This window comes from Lonchura striata, chromosome 10 (genome assembly GCF_046129695.1).
Source record: "Lonchura striata isolate bLonStr1 chromosome 10, bLonStr1.mat, whole genome shotgun sequence".
NCBI classification, from domain to species: Eukaryota; Metazoa; Chordata; class Aves; order Passeriformes; family Estrildidae; genus Lonchura; species Lonchura striata.
The window spans coordinates 4,666,598-4,685,796 of record NC_134612.1 but is presented as its reverse complement, the minus strand read 5'-3'; the positions used below and the strand labels follow the sequence as shown (position 1 = coordinate 4,685,796).

Sequence of the window (19,199 nt, the reverse complement as noted above, 5' to 3'; positions counted from 1 at the left end):
CTGCTGCTGTCCCACTGGGTGTCTCAAAACTCTGGGGGGTGCAAGGAGAGCTACAGGGCCAGGGAGCAGCATCCTGCTGTGTAATTTTATTGAGGAAAGGTGGTACAGGGGAGAGAGCACATCAGCTGCACCTGGTAGGGCACCCACAGACTCTTGGCTGCCCTGGTGGACCGGGGCACTGGGTGCTCCATGGTCCAGAATCTGCAGGGGGATGGCTGGCATTCTGCTGCAGAGGGTGGGGAAGGCCGAGGTTGTTGGTGATGGGAGGGGAAGTGACCTATGGTCAGACCCTGCATCCAACCCTCTGTCAGCTGGCTGAGGGTCACCATGCCCTGGGGCCAGGGGAAGGGAAAGAACTGAGGGGCCAGGCCAGTGTGGGGGGTGGTGGGAGAAGTGGTTTTGAGCCACATCTCACATCTGCTGAGCACAGCCCTCTCCTCCATGTGCCCTGCTATCCCAGCTCCTTTCCACTGTGCCTCGGCTTGCTGGATGCTGCCGTGCTGGCTCCTGCCAGCATCCCAGGGAGGCAGTGGAGTCCCTCTGCTGCCAGCTGCCTGCAGCCAGGCATGCGAGGCAGTGCCAGGCCACCTCCCCCAGCCTCCCCCCTCCGGGGATGCTCACAACCGGCTGCGGTGGCAGCGCTTAAGGGCATCTCGCAGGGCTCCAAGCACTCGCTCCACGTTGCCACTGGTTGAGTTGCAGCCCATGAGGCCGATGCGCAGGACCTGGGAGGAGAAGGGTGAGTGTCTGCGCCTCAGCAGCCCGTGCGGAGGGAGCGGGGGACACACGGCCAGGTGTGAGTGGTTGTGCGCAGCTCCCTTGCTCGCATTTAACACATCGTTCCCTATAAAGAGGTGTCGCCCCGGCTAATTACGTGCGTGGTTATTCAATTAGGAGGTGATTGTGTGTGGTTATGCTGCTATGCGTTGCTCCGGGCAATGGGACACAGCCAGCGACACACGCAGTGGCAGCCAGAGAGGGGCAGTGAATGCGGGGCTCTGTGCCCAGCCACGGGCAGCGGGACGGGAGGACTCTGCCCACCTTGCCCACCGTGGGGCCCAGGCCCCCAGCGATCTCCATGCCGTGGTTGTCCATCAGAAAGGCCGTGATGTCCTCCCAGTTGTAACCCTCGGGCACCCTGACGGTGGTGATGGTGGGAAGTCTGGCCCTCTGAGGAAGAGAGAAACTGGTTTCAGTCCCACGGCCCCTGGTGACCCCAGCGCCGTGCCAGGAGAGAGCATCACGGAGCGGGGAGATTTTTCTCTGGCATCAAAAGCTGCCCAGGCACATCTCCAGCTGCACAGGGCTGTGCCCTCACGCTGCCCCCACTCTGTGGTGCTGCTGGTGGGCTTGCCCTGCACCCACCTCCTCCTCCACAAAGAGCTCAAGCCCCATGTCGAGCAGCCCCTGGCACAGCTGGGTGCAGTTGGCCCGGTGTCGCTCCCAGGAGCTCTCCAGACCCTGTGGGCAGAGAGGAGAGAGAAGAGAAGGTCTCTGCTGCTGGCAGGCATCTCCTGGCACCCACGGCTCCTCCGAGCCCCACGGGCACTGCTGGTGCTCCCCTGCCTGCCTGGTGCCACTCACCACTTCTGCCAGCAGGGCCAAGCCTTCCCGCAAGCTGAAGAAGCTGTTGATGGGCGCCGTGTGGTGGTACCTGCAAGGGGCACCCAGGGGCGTTCAGCTTGGCTGCAGCACGGCAGCCCCTGAGGGAAACTGAGGGGAAACTGAGGCACGGCATCCCCCCTCCTCACCACCCAGTGCAGAGGGTGTGACGAGCAGCCAGGGTGATGGGGAGGCAGGGGGAGGGCGGGCAGCCCCCGAGCCAGGACAGAGGCTGGGTGGGGAGTGCTCGCAGCCGTCTGTAACGAGGGAGACCGCCCTCACCTCCTCGGCTCCCCGTCACAGCCCCAGTAGTTTGCCAAGCAGCCCACGTCCAGATAGAAGGATGGGGGCTTCGTCTTCCTCCTCAGCAGCTTCTCCCTGGCGAAACAGAGTACCGGGGAGAGGTGGGACCTAGACCCCACCAGCTCCAAGGTGGGATCAGCCCTGTGGGAGGCAGGAACTCCCCTACAGTGAATGCAGAGATTGGCTCCAGCTCCCAATCACTGCCCAGGGATGGGATGGGCTGTGCCCCCATAGCACTGCAGAGCAGGACAGAAGCAGGTGGCTAGCAAAGGAGAGAGGTGACAACCTCCCCCAGCCACATCCACCCTGCTGAGACTGGGCTGCTCTTACCTGGCTCGCTCACTGAATGAGATGGGGGCACTGCCAGGGGGTGTGTTGAGGACTTTCTGGGACCCCGAGTACAGGACATCGATCTCTGCCCAAGAGGGAAGACAGCTCCTTAGGAATCAGAGGCTCCCAGCAGGAAAATGCTGAGCCCGCTGACCTAGCTGCAAGTGGTGGGTGGGAAGCACAAGGATGGCACACATGGCAGGTCCCACTTGTTTCAGGCTGCTTTGGGAGGGCCCTGGCACTGCTGATGGTGCCCCAAGGGGAACAGGCTCTCTGGATGCATCTGGACAAGTTTCTAGTGCTGCTAGCCAAAATGCAGGCCGAGGGCCTGATCCCACTGCTCCCTGCCCCTGTCCCAGGCATGAACCCCTTTGTCCCCTGGTTCTTCATGGTGGCACTGTGGCTCTTACCCTGCTGGTCCATGAAGATGGGGGCTCCCCCAAGCGATGCCACTGCGTCCACAAGCAGCAGGCAGCCATACCTGTGGAAGGACAGAGCTCAGCCTGGTGTCCCTGCCACCTCTTCTTGCCACATCTCTGGCTGCAGCCCTGGCATCCTGGTCCCCACAGGAACTGTGTGTCTCACTGGCACCAACTGCTTCCAGCACAACGGAGCCAGAGAAGAGCTCAGCACATATAAACCCCCAGGCCCAAATCCCCGGTGGTGACCTTGGGGTGGCCATCGGGCACTGACCGGTGGCACAGCTCGCCCAGCCCCTCCAGTGGCTGCAGCACCCCTGTGGAGGACTCGCCGTGGGTGATGAAGAGCACCAAAGGTTTGTGCTGCAGCAGGCCCTGCATGACACAGGGGGAAAGTGACCACACTGGAGGTCAGCTTGTGCCCTCTGCATAGTGGCCAGCGCTCACCTGCTCAATGTCCTGTGGCGTGAAGTACTTGCCTGGGGGCTTCAGCAGCTCATAGACATTGGCTCCTGGAAGGAATTTGGGCAGAGGAGAGTGAGGTTTGGGCATGCTTCCCACTGGGCACTCATCTGCTCCATGGGGCAATTGATCATGCATGAACCAGGAGCAGAGCCACCTGCCGGAGTCTGGCCTCCTGCAGATTTGCCCAGTGGAAAAGCCATAAAGCACCATAAATGGAGTGGCATCATTCTTGGAAAAACCTGGAGTGCTCTCTGGCAGAGTGCTCTCTGGCTTTGCAAGCCATGTCACTGAGCACTGCCAGCATTGGGACAGCAAACCAGGGCACCCTGCCTTCAAGCCCAGTCCCCTGAGGCCTGCCACACCACCTGCCTGTTCCCAGCATACCCAGCCTCCTGGCAATATCAGCAGCACGCTGTCCCCAGATGCCGTTGATGGCCACCAGCACGGTGTCACCTTGCTCGAGCAGGTTGACGAGGGCGGCCTCCATGGCACAGTGGCCGCTGCCGCTGATGGCCAGGGTCAGCCTGTTCTGCGTCTGGAAGGCGTACTGGATGCCCGCCTTGATCTCATCCATCACCTGCGGCAGCAGGACACTGGCCAGCACTGCTATTGCTCCTCTTGCCCCAGCAGAGCTGTTCCAGCCCTTCCTGGGGGTGAGGAAGAGGAGGGGAGGGAAGGAAGGCTGGGCTGGGGCAGCTCACCTGCAACACCTCAGGGTGCATGTGGCCCAGGAGCTGGCGAGCGCCCGCAGCCCGGATGCGGCGGGGCACGTTGCTGGGCCCTGGCCCGAGCAGCAGCCTCTCGGGCACGGCCAGGGGCCGCAGCAGCTCCTCCGGAGGGGCAACGCGGAGCAGTCCGGTGGCCATGGCACGCCGTGCTGTCCCCAGGAGCTGAGCCCAAAGAGGAGGAGTAGAGGAGGCTGCCTGAGCAGCTGCCAGCATTGCAGCACAGTCTATCCTGTGCCAGCAGTGTCCAGCGTCCCCACGGACCTTGACCCAGTATTCAGTGCTCCCCCCTACCAGTCTGGACTCTACCCCTGGCTGCCTCCTCTGCCTGGTTAATGTGTCATCTCTGCTATCCCTGTCTTGGGCCCCTCATTTTGGGGGATGCTCCCTTCAGGTATGCCAGCCTCTGGGACTCCCAAGCACTGTGGCAGTCCTTGTCCCCGTGGCCCCCCACAATACGAGGGCTGATGATTCCCAACAGTGTCCCAGCAGGTGGGATCCTTGCTCTGGGCACCTAGATCCTGTGCCACAGGATGGCTGTGCAGAGAGACTGGTCTGGCACAGCTGCCATGGTCGTAGCTCCTCCTGCAGCAAAAAGTTCCTGTTGACCAGGGTGCCCCGACCAGGGACCTGCCCTGGAGAGTGACATCTGGCAGGGTGACAGCCTGAAGGAGGCTGGCCACTGGACTGATGTGCACCAGGGCTGTGGACTGGAACATGGACACAGTCGTTGCCACAGCGAGCTGCGCTCTTGCAGGCACAGCTGGACCATGAGCATCCCAATGTGTCCTGAGGGTGCCACAGGCCCCACGTGGGGTCGATATTCTGTTACCTGCTGTGTGTACCCACAGCACATTGCCCTGCGCCTCACTTCAGCCACATTCTCTGCCATCCACACCCTGAAATGCAAATAAGCTGCCTGCTGCCAGCTTTAGCAGATCCATGAGTGGGTCTCTGCTCAAAGGAGCCCCTCAGTGAGCAAAGCTTTGGCTAGGGATGAGAACAGGGGTGAGCACAGGGATGAGAATTCCCACCCGGCAGAACTGGCACCAGTGGCCGCTGCTGAAGACATACCAGACAGAGGCACGGGGCCAGCAACAGTGCCAGGTGAGAGCACATCTGCACCACTGAGAGGAGCTGGGGGCAGATGAGTTTGATCCCGCATGGCCGATGGAAGCCACAGTCAGCATAGGGACTGCTGCCCAGCCATCATCCCACCAAAGCGATGACGACATATCGGATGAAGAAGATCTCCCTGTCCTCTAGGGAGATTTGGGGCATGGCTGGGGCGGGGAGGGGACGCGTGGCTTCGCGGCTGCCGTGGGGCGAGGGTGGCCGTGCTGCTGGAAACAGCTGGCAGCGAAGGAATAATCCGCTTTCCGCGCAGGCTCTGGATTCCGGGCGCAGACGGGCAGGAGCGGCCGTGCCCCGGGCGGCGGGCGGGGGCTCGGGACCGGGGCACGGGAAGCGCTGCCCAGCGCCGCTCCTCGGAACACTGCGCCGGAAAACAGGGGGAGCGGTGTCCGGACCGGGTACCGGGGCACCGGGGTACCACCGGGCCGGTGCCGGTTGCCAGGCGACATCTGCCGAGCCCGCCCCGTCCCGCCCCGCCCCGCCCCGCCCCTGCGGCGGCTCCGCAGCGCGGCCGGGGCCGGGGGATGCGCTGACGTCACCGCTCCATCCCCGAGCGCGCGCTCCCGGTCCCCGCGTCCCCCTCCGGGCGGCGGCGGCCGCCAACCAGCGCGTGGGGCGGGGACCGCAGGGGCGGGGCCGCTGCCACCCGCACCGGCGCCGGCACCGGCACCGGCACCGGCACCGGCACCGGCACCGGCACCGGCACCGGCACCGGCACCCGCACCGGCACCGGCACCGGCACCGGCACCGCATCGCACCGCGCGGCTCGGCCTCATGCCGGCGCCCCCCGCCCACGGCTGAGCGCCGCGCCCCTCCGAACCGGCCGCGGCCACGGCCGCGGGCATCACAGGTAGGAGCGGGCGGCATCGCGCAGCCCGGGGCAGCCCCGCCGCGCCCCCCGGGGCGCTGGCCGCGGGGGAACCGGCGCCGCTCCGGGGTGGCGGAGCCGCCCCTCGTGGCCCCGGCGGGGACGAGGCGTGGCGGGCGGGAGCGGGATGCGCATCCCCGAGGGTCCGGCGGGGCGGGGGGGCTGCGGCCGGTGGCCATTTCGCGGAGCCCCCCGATGCTGGAAGTTGTGGGTGTGGGGAAGCTGCCCTCGGGTCCCCAGCGCGGTGACCGCCGGGTGCCGCCCCATCTTCCAGAAGGATCCAGCCGGGGTGCGGCGGGGGGTGCCTGCGGACCGGGAGACGCCTCTGCCGCCCCGGCCCCAGCCAGGGTGCGAAGGGGAAGGATGCTATCCCCGCAGCCCATGGCGGGGGACCCCTTGTCACCCCAGAGCCACCCCTGCTCTTCCCTCCAGGGCAGATGGCTGTGGTGATGCTGCTGAGCCATCTTGCGTCATCACCATCATAATGCTTCAGACTTAGACAGCAGCGCTGGAGGGAGTGGTGGATGCCCCACCTGGGGCTCTCGCCGCGGCTAGCTGGCAAGGATGCTGCGATGCTAAGGCTGCTCTTGGCCCCCAAGGACGAGCAGCTGACGGTGACCTTGCACCGTGGAGTGGCTGGACAAGGGCCGCCATGTCACTGCGGGCCGGTGCAGCGGCTGCTCGCTGTTGAAGGGGCAGGTCCCGGGGTGCCGGGCTAGTGCAGAGCTCATGCTTGGTCACGAGGCTCGCACGGAGCAGCCCTGCACCTGCCCTATTGTCTTACTCCTCTGCTTCCTTCTCCCCCTCCCCCTCCTCCTCCTCCCCCTCACGGGGCAGGGACCCCTCCCCTAGATCCCGCAGACCCCGTGTGAGCCGGGCTCCTGCCTGCTCAGGTCCCATGCGACAGCATCAGGGCTCGGGGAGGACAAGGGACCAGCCGAGCATCTCCCGTACCAGCCCACAGCCGGGCACCCTTCTGTCCCAGCGCCCAGAGCAGCCCCACGCAGGTGGCCTCTGTGGCACTGGGGGGCAGGGAGGTAGCAGACCCTCCCCCTCCCCTGGGGATGGCCAGGGGTGTGGTGGCTCTACCATCTCGGCATGCTGCTGCTGACCTCCATTTTGTCTGGGAGGTGGCAGCTGGCGCTGGCGAAGATGCTGCCACCACCCTCCACCTCCCTGCATGTGGCAAGAGCTGCAGCCCCTCAAGCCCTGGGTCGTGTGAGGATCTGTTTGCTGCCCCCTCCCTGGCTACCCTTCTCCATGCCCACCAATGCTGGGCATCCACCGGAGCTCACTGCCTTTTTTGTGCATCTTTTCCCTGCTTTGGGTTGGCGTGTCTGGAAGAGAGGATGGAGGGAGCAGGGATGGGGGGTGGGGTTACTTTGCAGCAGAGATGGGAAGCAGAACCCCTCACCCATGTCCTTGTATTTTCTACTTGTAAACTGAATCCACATGGAAATTCTCAGGGAGGTGCAAACTCTGCCTTGGGCTTGTGTCCCCTGCTGGGGTGGGCAGGAGGTCAGGAGGCACGGGGCAGGGTGCCTGTGGTGGCACTGGGGAAGCAGGGGCTGGCTTTCCTCTGAGAGTGGGGGGCATTTGCCCTTGTCCTGGGCTGTCCTTTGAGCTGCTTCCCTGCCTGCAGGTGCTGCTCTGGAGAAAACTGCACCGTCATGGCCCCTTGTCCTGTGTGGGGCGGGAGGTGGGTGAGGAGCTTGGCTGGCAGGCACTGATGGTGCCATGTCATCCAGCAACGTGTTCCCTGCTGCCCTAGAGGCAGGACAGAGTCTCGTGGTCCCACTCAGAGCTGGGGGGCCCCAACAAAGGGTGCAGGGGAAGGGCTCACCACAACAAAGGCTGGCAGCTGCTGAGAATGCACCGGTGCAGCCAAACCCTCACTGCACCGGGGCGTCCACCCTCGTGGGGCTGGATGTGTGCAGACAAAGGGAAACTCACCTTGGATTTCCCTGGGTGCAGGCAGCTCCTCATCTGCTGGAGCTGGGGGACCAGCAGCACAGCACGTTCCTTAGCCTCCTTTGGGGAAGAGCTTGCTGGTTGGTGGCACCTGGGGACAATGCTCTCTCCTGTTGGTCACCTCTCAGCAGGAGAGGCTGCCAGTTGGTAGCCCCTGGACTTAAGAGCGGTTTCATTAGCTAATCTCTGCCCAATTAATCTTAGCTGATCCAGTTAATCATGGCTCTCCAGGCCTTTTGCTCCTCACTGGGGGTGACTGGCGTGTCACAGGGATGGGCAGAGCCAGCAGGGAAGTGGGGGAAGAGATGCCCTGCAGAACTGGGGGCAGGTCAGATGTTCCCCCTGGCCCCAGGGACTTGGCTGTTCCTCCTTGCAGCCTCCCTTGTGAGCAGGGCAGCCCTGTGGGGGGCAGGGAGGGAACAGGGAGCCGGGCTTTGGTGCTGGCACGCTCCCAGCCAAGGGCTGCTCGTGCCTTATCGAATTTCTCTCGATGGCAGCAGATTGAGCAGGCGGTGGCTGCCCTGGCTGTCCCCAGGCAGAGTGAGCTGGCCGGGCTGGAGCTGCCCACAGGCTGGGGGGGCTGCCTGGCCCTGCCCTGCAGCCTGGCCCCCCTCTCTGCAGGATGCTGAGTACCCACGGGCACTGATGCCATGGGTGCGTGAATTCCTCCTCCCTGCAGCTGAGCCACGGAAGTGAGTCAGGGGAAGGAAAGGAGGCTGAGAAGCAGCTGGGTCAGCGTGTGCTGGTGCTCCCCAAGGGCACACGATGCCACCTGGGGTCCTTGTGCTGCTGTGGCGGGGATGGAACGGGAGAGCTGCAGAGGAGCAGAGGGAAGCAGTGCATTGCCCACCAAGGAAGCTGAGAGAAATGGATGAACGGAAAATGGAACTGGGACTCTGCAGCAGGGAATACTGGCCAGGAGGGGAGCTCACACAGCTGGGCAAGGACAGCCAGATGGGAATACACTGGGATGTAGCCTGTGGATGGCAGGGAGAGAGAAAAGGTCCTGCTGGCCAGGAGGGAAGTTCTCACGGCCAGCAATGGTCCCATGACCCCACGGGGTGTGGGGCTGAGAGGGCAGAAGAAGGCAAAGAAAGGAAAGCAGCATCAATGGGAGGTGCACAGCAGGATGAGGCACGTGGAAAAGTGGTTAAAAGGAGAAACCGGAGTTTCTTTGTGGGAAGTGATGGGGCTGGAGTGGCTGGGAAAGGCACAGGGGTGGGAGGGGATAAGAGGAGGGGCTGAGGTGGCCCGTGGCAGGCAGCAGGCAGTCCTGATGGGCTCACTGATGGGTTTTGCTATTCTGGGGCTGTGCAGGGGGCAGGAGTCCAGGGACCTGACCCACCTCTTCAGAGCCCTGGTAGGTAGGGAGGCTGCAGAGATGGGAGAAGGGAGCTGCCTTGATATGGGAGGAGAGGGAAATGTTTGACATGGGCAGTTGTCAGGTGCAGATGGGATTTGGCCTGGGGATGAATCCATTGTCCTTCAGCGGTGGGTGCCACAGGGTGGAGCAGCTCAAGCTGTTGGCCTAATGAAGATGCAGCCCTTCCACATGGGAATATATCCAATCATTTTAATGGGAAGACAACTCCTTCATTCCCCTTTGGCAAGCATTTCTGTTTAATTTTTCCTTTCCCCCATCTGGGTGGGGAGGTGGAGGCCATAGGGAGGCAGCAGCCCACTTCCTGGCTTAGGGACTCAAGGGTGGTGTTAAACACCTGCTTAAAATAATCCAAGCTCAAGAAAGCCTGAGACCAAATGCTTGAACTCTGGGATTTATGGGTGTGATCACTGGCTGAGCACAGTGGGAGCTCCGGAGCCATCCCAGTGGGAAGATAAGAGGAGGGCTTGGGAACTCCAACAGAAGCAGCTTTGTCCTCTGAATGCTGTTGGACATGCCAGCTCACTTATAAAATAGGCAAAGGGTTTCTGAAAGGCAGTGCCAAGCTTGTAACACTTTCTTGATGCAAATTTTTCCACTGTGTCTATGGTTTCCTCTCACCCCCTTGGAAATCAAACCACAGCTGTCAGACCTCAGGTAGCTTTAAAGCCATCCCCTTCTCTTGGGATACTTTCTATTCTGTGGATTTGTTTTTCTTCTTCCCTTTGTCCCCCCCTTTTCCACAAATTCTCCTGAATTTTTCATTTCCACTATGGGAAAACACATCTCATGTTCAAGATCCCTCCTTACTGTTCCACTTCCTTCTGGTCATGGCCCGTGTAACCAGAGCTGTGCTGGTGCTCACTAAGGATCTCATTTCTCCCTGATCTCCTCCCTCCCGGAGCAAATATCCTGCTGGCAAAACCCAGGCTTGGAAAGCGTTAGGGAATTCACACATCCCCTTGCAGGTGGGTTGCCAGAGGAGCGGTTCCTGCCCATTTTCTGAGGGGTCCTGTGCTCCATTTTCACCGCCTAGCTCAGCATGGGGAGTATGGAAGGCAGGAAAAGGGATTGATGTTAGAAGGCAGAAAGGGATTTGTCAGGTCCAGAAGGATCCTGAAGGATGCAGCAAACAGAGGAAGGATCCCAGTATAATTTTCTGGGCAGTGCTCATGAGGCTTAACTGCAGCTGAGGGAAGGTGGGAATGGTGCAGAGCACCTGGGCATCAGTGCTGGGATGGACAACTGCTCTGGGACATGTTGGTGAGGGTTTGTTGTGTCTTGTGAGATTTGCAGTTAATCATTTTTGAGCAAAAGGACTGGAAATATAACAGTAAACTGGGAAGTTCAGCTGACTGCAATGGCCACTGGCTTGCCAGGAAGGGCTGCTGGTGCTGATGCTGCACCTCTGCTTTGTGGGAGCTGAATGGGAGGCGCATGCCCTGGCTGTGTTCAGCCACCGCCTCTGTTCTCAATGGAATGCCATGCTTCCCTCCCTCCCTCCCCACTCTGTCCTGCTGCCCAGTCCCTGCTTTGCTGGGCTTGGAGTGGAGGCAGGAGGCTCGGGTAACAGGCAGGGACCTTTCTTGCAGACTGGGGGGCACCTGCTCGCTGCCATTGGCACCCTGGGATGAAAAAGCTGCTCCTTGGGGGCTGTGCTGGTGCTGCTGCTGTTGGTGCCCGCCAAGGGATGCTGCAGGGTGATGGAGGCTCCAGTGCTGCCCCAGGGTAAGGGCAGGGATGGCTCCTGGAACTGAGCTGGGGGTCCTGACCGGAGGTAGGACAGGGAGAAGGGAGAGGTAAAATGAGGGCAGATCGAGGTATGAAACAAAATGCCATCTTTCAGGCAGAAAGCAGCGCTCCCAGCAGGTTTCCTTGCACAGTTCATCCGGCACAGTTGCGAGATGTGGATTGGGATGCAAGTTTCCCTAACCCCCTTTTGTTCCATTCTGCAGGACAGCCGCTGCTCCCCCCCGGCGGGAGGCAGGTGCGGCCGGCGCCATGGCGGGAGCGTCAGTGAAGGTGGCAGTGCGCGTCCGGCCCTTCAACTCCCGGGAGATGAGCCGGGAGTCCAAATGCATCATCCAGATGTCGGGAAGCACCACCAGTGAGTGCCTCAGGGGCTGGGGGGCTTTGGCTGCTGCCTGGGAAGGAGCACGTGTGCTGTGGTCACAGCAGCAAGCGCTGGCCTGTGGGGATCTGTGGCGAGGATGCCTGAAGCATCTCCAGTGGTTTGGAGGAGGAGATGTGGGGAGGATGGCAGCTTTCCATGGAGAAATGCAGTCCTGCTGTTGGAATGGCAGTGCTGGGATCGCCATGGCACTGAGCCCTTGGATTTTGGTGACAGTGAAAGGGGCAGTATTCCCCAGTGGGCAATGAGGGAGGAATCACAGAATCACAGGATGGTTTTTTTTGGAAAGGACGTTAAAGATGATCTCGTTCCAACCTTCCACTGTAGATCAGGCTCTTCCACGTCCAACCTGGCCTTGGAGCTGTTTGTGGGCCAGCAAGTGGTTTTTGACTGCCTGGCCAGGTACCACTCACTGCAGCGTGCCAGGACCCATCCCTGCTTCTCTGGGGCTTTTGGAGATGCAGCAGCAGCAGCAGGATGGAGGGAGGGTGGGAGGAGGGTTTGCCGAGGGAATGGTGTGCTCAGGGTGGAGGGTGTAGCCTGGAGGCTTGGGGCTGTATGTCCTGTCGGGAGCCTGTCAGCCCCTCTTTAAATAACAGCTGCTGGCAGTAGGGTGTGGGAATGGCAGTCAAACCCCTCCTCTTTGGCTCTGGAAGCCTCCAGATGGGGCAGTGTCTAAAATAACTCCCTGCCCGCCCGCCTGGGGCTGCCTGCGTCACCGGCGGTGGGTGAGACACCGGTGCCAGCCACCCCCGCCGTGCAGGCTGCTATGACAACCCTGCTGCTGGGGAGAGGATGGCACCCAAGGGTGCAGGGTGACTCTGGGACCCCACTGGCCACCCCAGGCCTAGGGAGCGGCTCTGTGGGGCAGCACCTGCTGGCCTCTGGCATCCTGCGGGGGTTCAATCCCTTCGTGGCTGGACAGGGATTCTCCATCTGCCTGGGGTGCAGAGCTTCTGCCCTCATGTCCATGCAGGGGTTTCCCACCTGCCCAGGGCCAGGCAATAAGTAGGGCAGATGTTCCCCATTGTGGTTCTGATGGGTGGGGGGGCTCTGTCGTGCCCCAGTCCCAGTCAAGAGCATCAGGCATCCCCCACCTGCACTATGGCTGTGTTTGTTCAGAGCTGTCTGCCCCCGTGCACCCTGCACACCCTGGCTGTGCCCCCACCCCTCCAGCCGTGCCTCTGTCTGCACAGGGAGGGCAGCAGGGCTGCAGGCAGGAGCCCTTTGCTGACAGGGAGGATTTTCTCCATGAATGGACAAACCACTGGCTAATCCTCTTGGCCAGGGGGCTGGGGAGCAAATGTGGGGGCTCAGAAGGCTGCTGCTGCCGTGGGTGGTGGAGGCAGGAGGATGCCAGCAGAGCAGGACTGTCTCAATCCCCCCAGCTCCTGGCAGAGAAGCCAAAGATCATCATGTTTGAGGGGAGTAAGAGCAAGTTTTCCCCTTCCCAGGATTATTTGCAGGGACATTTGCCTGTGCTGGGGCAGGGAGGCGGGTTCTTCTGCCTAAAGCATCGAGCCCCATGGGAGGCAGTGGGGCCCAGGGTGGGAAGGGATCTCAGCCTTTCCCTGCTGTCCTTTCACCTGCAAACTTCCAGCTGCCACAGCCACCACCTGCTCTCCAACCCTGCTGCTCTGTTCCTGGGGTGTCCTGCACCCTGTGGGCACCATCCCGGGCACCAAGGCTCCTGGCCCCTCTCCTGCTGGCTCCCACCAGGGTGGTGCAGAGGAGACCCCTGGCTTTGATCCCGTTCATGCTCTCTGTCTAGAGCTGTGCCTCTGCTGCCTTTGAAACCTGGTGATTCTTTTCTCTGATGTGGTTCTGGGCTTTCTCCTGCTTCGTGCCTGCCCACTCATGCTGCTGCTTCAGGGCAAGGAGTGGGACATCTCCAGATGTTTTCCTCCTTCTTGCCCCCTTGTCTCCATGTTTGTCTTCACCTCCACATCCCCTCCTTGCCTTTTGAATCCCAATGGCCCAGAGCATGAATCTTTTGCAGAAGTCCTACATGCCTGGTCACAGGAAAGGAAAAATTCCACCAGCAGCATCCATCTGCCTGCAGGCAAATAAATGGGAATGGCAGGGGCATGGGAAGAGTGTTTCAGCTCAGGACAGGAGATGCCTTCACTTGGGATGCTCCCTTCTCCCCTGTGTCCCAGTCTCTGGTTTCCCATGCCAGCTGGGCAGCTGCAGCTGGGATGCCTGGAGCTGTGTGGTGCCATCCCCGGCTGCTTCTGTGCCCTGTGCCCAGCATGGGCTGGCACTGGGATGCAGAACAGGCGCCTCGTGTGGCTCCATCCCCGCTCCACAGCTCAGCTGTGCTCCCGTTTGCTGGGCCCAGCGTCACCTCTGCGGGGCAGAGACGCACCTGGTGACCGGGTGGCACGGTGGAGCTGCCAGGCTGAGCACCAGGAGCCAGCAGAGATGCTCCATCCCACTCCTTGCATGGCCTCCACTCCTGCTTCTCTTCACAATGCCCTCAGCACAACACCCAGGCAGTGGCAGGGGTCAGGAACCGTGGCTGCCCATGCTGCCCACCAAAGAGCTGCTCATCCAGGGGCCTCCACACCCCTGTTTGCTGCTGCAGGATCGCCAGCTGGTACTTCCCAGCCCTTTCCCTGGTAGTCAGTGTGCCTGGAATGCAGAGCTCCAAAGCCAGGCTGCCTGCAGCAGGTAGGCAGGCAGGGAGCCCGTGCCAGCCCCTCTCTGCTGCCAGAGCTGGGTTCTGTCCGTGCTAAGGAGCATCTCAGAAGCACCAGGCTGTGGTTTTGTGGTCGGGGCTGGGTCCTGACCCCACTTGCCACCCTTCCCCAGCCTGCCTCGCTGTTGTGCTGGGCTGTTCTCAGGTCAGGAGTGGTGGACCCTTTCTGTGGGAGTAGAAGGCATGTCCATTGTGGTGCTGGAGGAGGGATTTAGAGCAGAAAGCATCTCTGTGTGTAACACTACACATCTGGCCATCAGAGACCTTGGCACTGAGCTGCACCGTGCCTGGGGCTGCCCAGGAGGGCCCAGCTGGAGCTGGGAGTGGGTTTGAGCCCTGGCTGACTGAAGGGCAGAGCAGGCTGGGATGGAGAAAGCTCAGGGCTTGTGGCTTCTCCATCCTTGGTGTTGGCAGTGGGCACGGGCACTGTGCTGTGCAGGCCTCAATGTCACTTCATTGTCACCTGACATGGCTGGTGGCTGAACCTCGTGATTACCCGCTGCTTTGGGTTTCTTCTGATGCATCTGTTTCGGAAAAAAGCCACATGGTAAATGCTCTACAGGAGGAAAAAAAAACATGGCATGAGGAAGAGCGGTGATGCAGTCTCCAATTTCCATAGCAACGTCCTTTTCATCAGGGGATGACAAAAGCAGGCTCCTGTTTCTGTGGTGGTGTGACACGAGGCATTAATCACCCTGCTGGGGCTGGCAGTGGGGAGGCAGGGGCCAGAGGGGCTCTAGGGGAGCCCCCAGGGTTGCAGCTGCTCCCACCCCAGTTTCGGACACGCTGCCCCAGCTGTGAGGGGAGGAAGGCTGTGACCCTCCCGTGCCAGTGCTGGGCTCCCATGGGCAGCTGCCACAGCAGGAGGGAACCTGAGGGAAGGAGCTGTGTCCCCTTCATGTGTCCAGCAGGATGTTTGGGCAAGGCTCTGCCCTGTTCCCTGGGCTCTGTTGGCCATGGCACCCACCTCCTCTGCTTTCAGAGGTGGGGTTTGGGGGTTCTGGACCCATTTGCAATGCTGGAAGATTCCCAGTCCACCTTCCAGGACTGTTTTGGACTGAAACCCATCACCCTTCATCCCTCCCACATGGACGGGGGGAGAGGGGGGTGAGGCAGGGGTACCATGGGTGGCTGGTGGCCTCATGTTCCATCTGTTTGTCCCCAGCTATCCTGAACCCAAAACAGCCCAAAGAGACACCAAAAAGCTTCAGCTTTGACTATTCCTACTGGTCCCACACTACGGTAAGCACTGGGAGGCCTGAGCCCACCTTGAAGGCTGGGCTGGGGAGAGGCAGGAGGTCCTCCTTGCCAAATTTCTCCACGTCCCCCTCCTCTGTGCAGCCTGCAGACATCAACTATGCATCCCAGAAGCAAGTGTACCGGGACATTGGAGAGGAGATGCTGCAGCACGCCTTTGAAGGCTACAATGTGTGCATCTTCGCCTACGGGCAGACAGGAGCTGGAAAATCCTACACCATGATGGGCAAGCAGGAGAAGGACCAGCAAGGCATCATCCCACAGGTATGCCTGGGGAAAACCACCTGTCCCCCTCGTCCCAAAGGGGTGCCCAAAGGAAAGGCAGAGCTGGGAGGAAAGAGGGCAGCAGGGTGGGAGTGAGGCCGGGTTTTGCCAAAGTCTAATCTAGTGCTGCTGTGACAATGAGCTGGCATGGCTCCACCAGGAGGGGGTCAAGGAGGGTCATCCAGGCTCTCCAGGACTGGATAGACTATGGTCTGGCCACACAGGGCCAGTGGACGTGAGCAACAGTGGCCCAAGTGCTGAGCTGCTGCATGCTGGCCCGGCAGGACACGGCGGGGCTCTGGGGATGCTGATTCTCCATGTCAGCGTGGGCGGGGGGCGGTTCTGCCAGCTCCCCAGGAGCCATTCCAGCACTCATTGGCTGGTTTTTGGGGTGAAAAGGTAGAAATCCCTGTATCCTGGGCACCCCAGGCAGGAGCATCCTGCTGGCGGGGGGCTGAGCCTCTCTCTTGTGTCCGCAGCTGTGCGAGGACCTCTTCTCCCGCATCAACGACACCACCAATGACAACATGTCCTATTCCGTGGAGGTAGGCACCCCTCTGCCTGCCAGCCCCTTCTGGCCTCCCCCCTGGCTCCACAGGTTGTGCCAGTGTGCAGAGCCCTCTTTGGGGTCACCCTGCTCGCTCTGCCCGTGCCCTCTACTCTAGGTGAGCTACATGGAGATCTACTGCGAACGCGTGAGGGACCTGCTGAACCCCAAGAACAAGGGGAACCTGCGGGTGAGGGAGCATCCCCTTATGGGTCCATATGTTGAGGACCTTTCCAAGCTGGCTGTGACCTCCTACAATGACATCCAGGACCTTATGGACTCTGGGAACAAAGCCCGGTGAGTTGGAGAAGGAGGAGATGGGCAGGGTTTGGGAAGCTTGCAGTCACTTCTAGATAAGCTCCTGCTTCACTGCCTTACTTTGCCAGTCCAGCTGCTCTGGAAGTGGCAGTCCCCTCCTCGCTGAGTGTTGGGTACTCCCACTTGCTTTCACCTCACTTTCCTCCTGCTTTCCAAGTGCACTGGAGACAGCAGGAAGAAGCCTGAACTCATGCACATCTTCTCCCAGAGCCCCCTCTTACTCTCCAGACTTGCCTTCCACCGTGTGCCCTGTCCTGGCATGAGCCCTGGCCCTGTCACCAGCCACTCCAGGGTCCCTCACAGGGTGTCACACCTCCCTGTCCTACTCTCCCTGCAGCACAGTGGCTGCTACCAACATGAATGAGACCAGCAGCCGCTCCCACGCCGTGTTCAACATCATCTTCACGCAGAAGCGGCACGATGCCGAGACAGACATCACCACTGAGAAGGTAAGAGCAGGGCCTGGAGGACTCAGGGGAGCCCTCATGGATCCAGGAAGGACTTCCATGCCCTTTCATCAGCACTTGGGGCAAGGTGGTGCAGCCTGGTGGAGGATTGGAGCAGGAGGGAGATAAGTCCCAGTCACATTCTAGGCTCATGGTCCCTTGAGGGACTGACCCCTGCGCAGAATATTTGGCAGCTGGTGCCCTTCAGCCCTGCCTGCAAGGATATTAGCCCTGCTCCTGAGCAACTCCTGCAAGGATGACCCTGCAGAGCAGCCCACTGCTGCCCTCAGAACAGTGTCACCCTGCAAGAGGTTTTAGCTTCGTGCTGGGTTTGCTGTGCCCACAGGGCTGACAGCCTCCCCTCTGCCTGCAGGTCAGCAAAATCAGCTTGGTGGACCTGGCTGGGAGTGAGCGAGCTGATTCCACAGGTGCCAAGGGCACAAGGCTAAAGGTGAGAGCTGACCTGAGGTCCCCTTCTGCTGGTGGGACATCATGGCCTCCTCCCTCATCTCCAAAACATCTCCTTTCCTTGTCTGGTTCTTTGCCCACTGCACTGCCAAAATCCTTGTGTTTGAAAGCTGCCCAGTGACCCTGGTTTCACTGGGGTCCGTGAGTTCCAGCTGGGGGGTGCTGGTTACCCAGTAAGACCAGCTGCTCCTTGCCCACACCATACTGGATATTCCTCATTTTCTCCTGGGCTTTAATGTGGCTCTGAAATGGGGCCTGAGCATTTCCTCTTTTAACCAGGAAGGAGCAAACATCAACAAGTCCTTGACCACTCTGGGGAAAGTCATCTCTGCCCTGGCAGAAATGGTAGGTAGCTGGAGAACAGACAAACAGCAGCACCAGGGGGAAATGGGCTCGGGCCAGCAGGGCTGGGCTCAGCTTTGAGGGATGGGGCATCCCAGCTCCGCGGGATGGAGCATCCCAGCTCCAAGGGGTGGGCAGACACATCCCAAGCTGTCCTGTAGCTGGGACAAGCTGGGCTGGTGAAGATATCGTCTGCATGGGGACCTGTGGCACTCTCTACTTGAGGGCCAGGGATCTCTGGTGGGTGCCAAGGAAAAATGCAGCTCCCCTAAACAGTCTCTCCATTTCCTTTGCAGGACTCGGGGCCAAACAAGGTAGGTGCCCGGGCCGGATGGGGAGGGGGGGCTCTGGTTTTGAGCACAGTGGGAGTGGTGGGAGTGGGTTGCAGGGTGGTTTGGGAGTGAGACTGTGCCTGGACTTGAGCCATTCTTCTCCTGGGACTTGGCAGGATCTTCAGCCTCCTCCTCCCTCCTCCCTCTGGGGCTCTCAGTAGCCAGCCTTAAACAACCCTCCCAGCTCAGGGCATTTCACAGGCAGGACCTGTGGACCAGGGAAAAGATGCCCAAGGTTGCCATCCTGCTCCAAGTCCCCATGGCTGGGGACCAGCTGTCACCTTTGAGGAGAGCAGGCAGCTTGACAGCCCTTCCCTGTGCTCTCCATTCCCCAGAACAAAAAGAAGAAGAAGACTGATTTCATCCCCTACCGAGACTCGGTGCTCACCTGGCTGCTGCGGGAGAACCTGGGTGAGGACAGGTTTGGGGGGTGGTCTGGTGAAGGGCGTGGCTGCCAAGCAGGGTGTGACAGGGGGCACGAGGACCAGCATCTCCCTCATGGGTCTGTCTTACTGGGCAGGAGGCAACTCCAGAACTGCCATGGTGGCTGCTCTCAGTCCTGCTGACATCAACTACGATGAGACCCTCAGCACCCTCAGGTAGGAAGAGATGCCCTTGTTCTCCCTGCAGTGAGCAAGAACTGGGGAGGTTGTCAGAGGCCCAGGCACTGCCACATGCTCTCCCCACCTCTGTGGTGTCCCTGGTTGGGGGTGTACGTGGAGGGAGCCTGCAACCAAAGGATTGTCCTGGCACTGGGATCCTTCTTACTGGAGGCGCTCTGCAACACTCTTGCTTGCCCAGCAGCTGAGGTTTTGCCCCTGTTCTTGTGTTGTTCAAAACCCTGCCCCTGTTCTTGTGTTGTTCAAGACCCTGCCCCTGTTCTTGTGTTCAAGACCCTGCCCTTCCCTAGGTATGCTGACCGTGCCAAGCAGATCCGCTGCAATGCTGTCATCAACGAGGACCCCAACAACAAGCTCATCCGGGAGCTGAAGGACGAGGTGGCCCGTCTGCGTGACCTTCTCTACGCCCAGGGCCTCGGGGACATCATTGACAGTAGGTACCATGGTTGCTCTCTGCCAGTGGCTCCAGGCAGCGATGGGCTGGGGTCCTGCTGGCCTGATGTCCCCACAGCCTCCCTGCACCCTGCTGCCCTGCCCCACAGCAGCATCCGTGCTGCCTCTGGTGAGCCCCTGCA

General features: G+C 60.9%; 2 protein-coding genes across 27 annotated transcripts in view; one reads left to right on the top strand and one right to left on the bottom strand.

Annotated features, from left to right (window-relative positions):
* Positions 1-60: 60 nt before the first annotated feature.
* AGXT (alanine--glyoxylate aminotransferase) lies at positions 61-4,033 on the bottom strand. Of its 2 annotated transcripts, XM_021547064.2 has the most exons (11): positions 3,821-4,033; positions 3,504-3,696; positions 3,102-3,166; positions 2,929-3,029; positions 2,646-2,716; positions 2,236-2,320; positions 1,885-1,980; positions 1,585-1,654; positions 1,366-1,461; positions 1,042-1,170; positions 61-725 (listed from the first exon to the last, which is right to left on the bottom strand). In XM_021547064.2, exons 1-11 carry the CDS (start codon positions 3,983-3,985, stop codon positions 618-620), a joined length of 1,179 nt encoding a protein of 392 aa, XP_021402739.1. In that variant the 5' UTR covers positions 3,986-4,033; the 3' UTR covers positions 61-617. The 2 variants fall into 2 exon arrangements, with proteins under 2 accessions (XP_021402739.1, XP_021402738.1); XM_021547063.2 differs by lacking the exon at positions 2,236-2,320 and having other exon boundaries at positions 3,134-3,166; positions 3,821-4,009.
* Positions 624-19,199, top strand: part of KIF1A (kinesin family member 1A) — a 46,326-nt gene continuing 27,750 nt past the window's right edge. For 8 of the 25 annotated variants that reach the window (XM_077785577.1, XM_021547055.3, XM_077785578.1 and 5 more), the window contains exons 1-13: positions 5,657-5,828; positions 11,154-11,305; positions 15,196-15,272; positions 15,372-15,551; positions 16,031-16,096; positions 16,217-16,395; positions 16,754-16,865; positions 17,236-17,313; positions 17,610-17,675; positions 17,969-17,986; positions 18,340-18,415; positions 18,525-18,603; positions 18,915-19,057. In XM_077785577.1, coding sequence (XP_077641703.1) covers positions 11,200-11,305; positions 15,196-15,272; positions 15,372-15,551; positions 16,031-16,096; positions 16,217-16,395; positions 16,754-16,865; positions 17,236-17,313; positions 17,610-17,675; positions 17,969-17,986; positions 18,340-18,415; positions 18,525-18,603; positions 18,915-19,057 — 1,180 coding nt within the window. In that variant the 5' untranslated portion in view covers positions 5,657-5,828; positions 11,154-11,199. Of the gene's footprint in view, positions 740-5,655; positions 5,829-11,153; positions 11,306-15,195; positions 15,273-15,371; positions 15,552-16,030; positions 16,097-16,216; positions 16,396-16,753; positions 16,866-17,235; positions 17,314-17,609; positions 17,676-17,968; positions 17,987-18,339; positions 18,416-18,524; positions 18,604-18,914; positions 19,058-19,199 lie in introns of those variants that run through there. The other 17 variants (XM_021547062.3, XM_021547058.3, XM_021547057.3 and 14 more) reach the window with 4 other exon arrangements.

Coding starts and splice junctions, on each gene's coding strand:
- AGXT (XM_021547064.2), bottom strand. CDS start 3,985: ATGGCCACCGGACTGCTCCGCGTTGCCCCTCCGGAGGAGCTGCTGCGG. Junction 1,981..2,235: donor TCATTCAGTGAGCGAGCCAG/GTAAGAGCAGCC, acceptor CTGTTTCGCCAG/GGAGAAGCTGCTGAGGAGGA. Junction 1,462..1,584: donor TGGCCCTGCTGGCAGAAGTG/GTGAGTGGCACC, acceptor CTCTGCCCACAG/GGTCTGGAGAGCTCCTGGGA.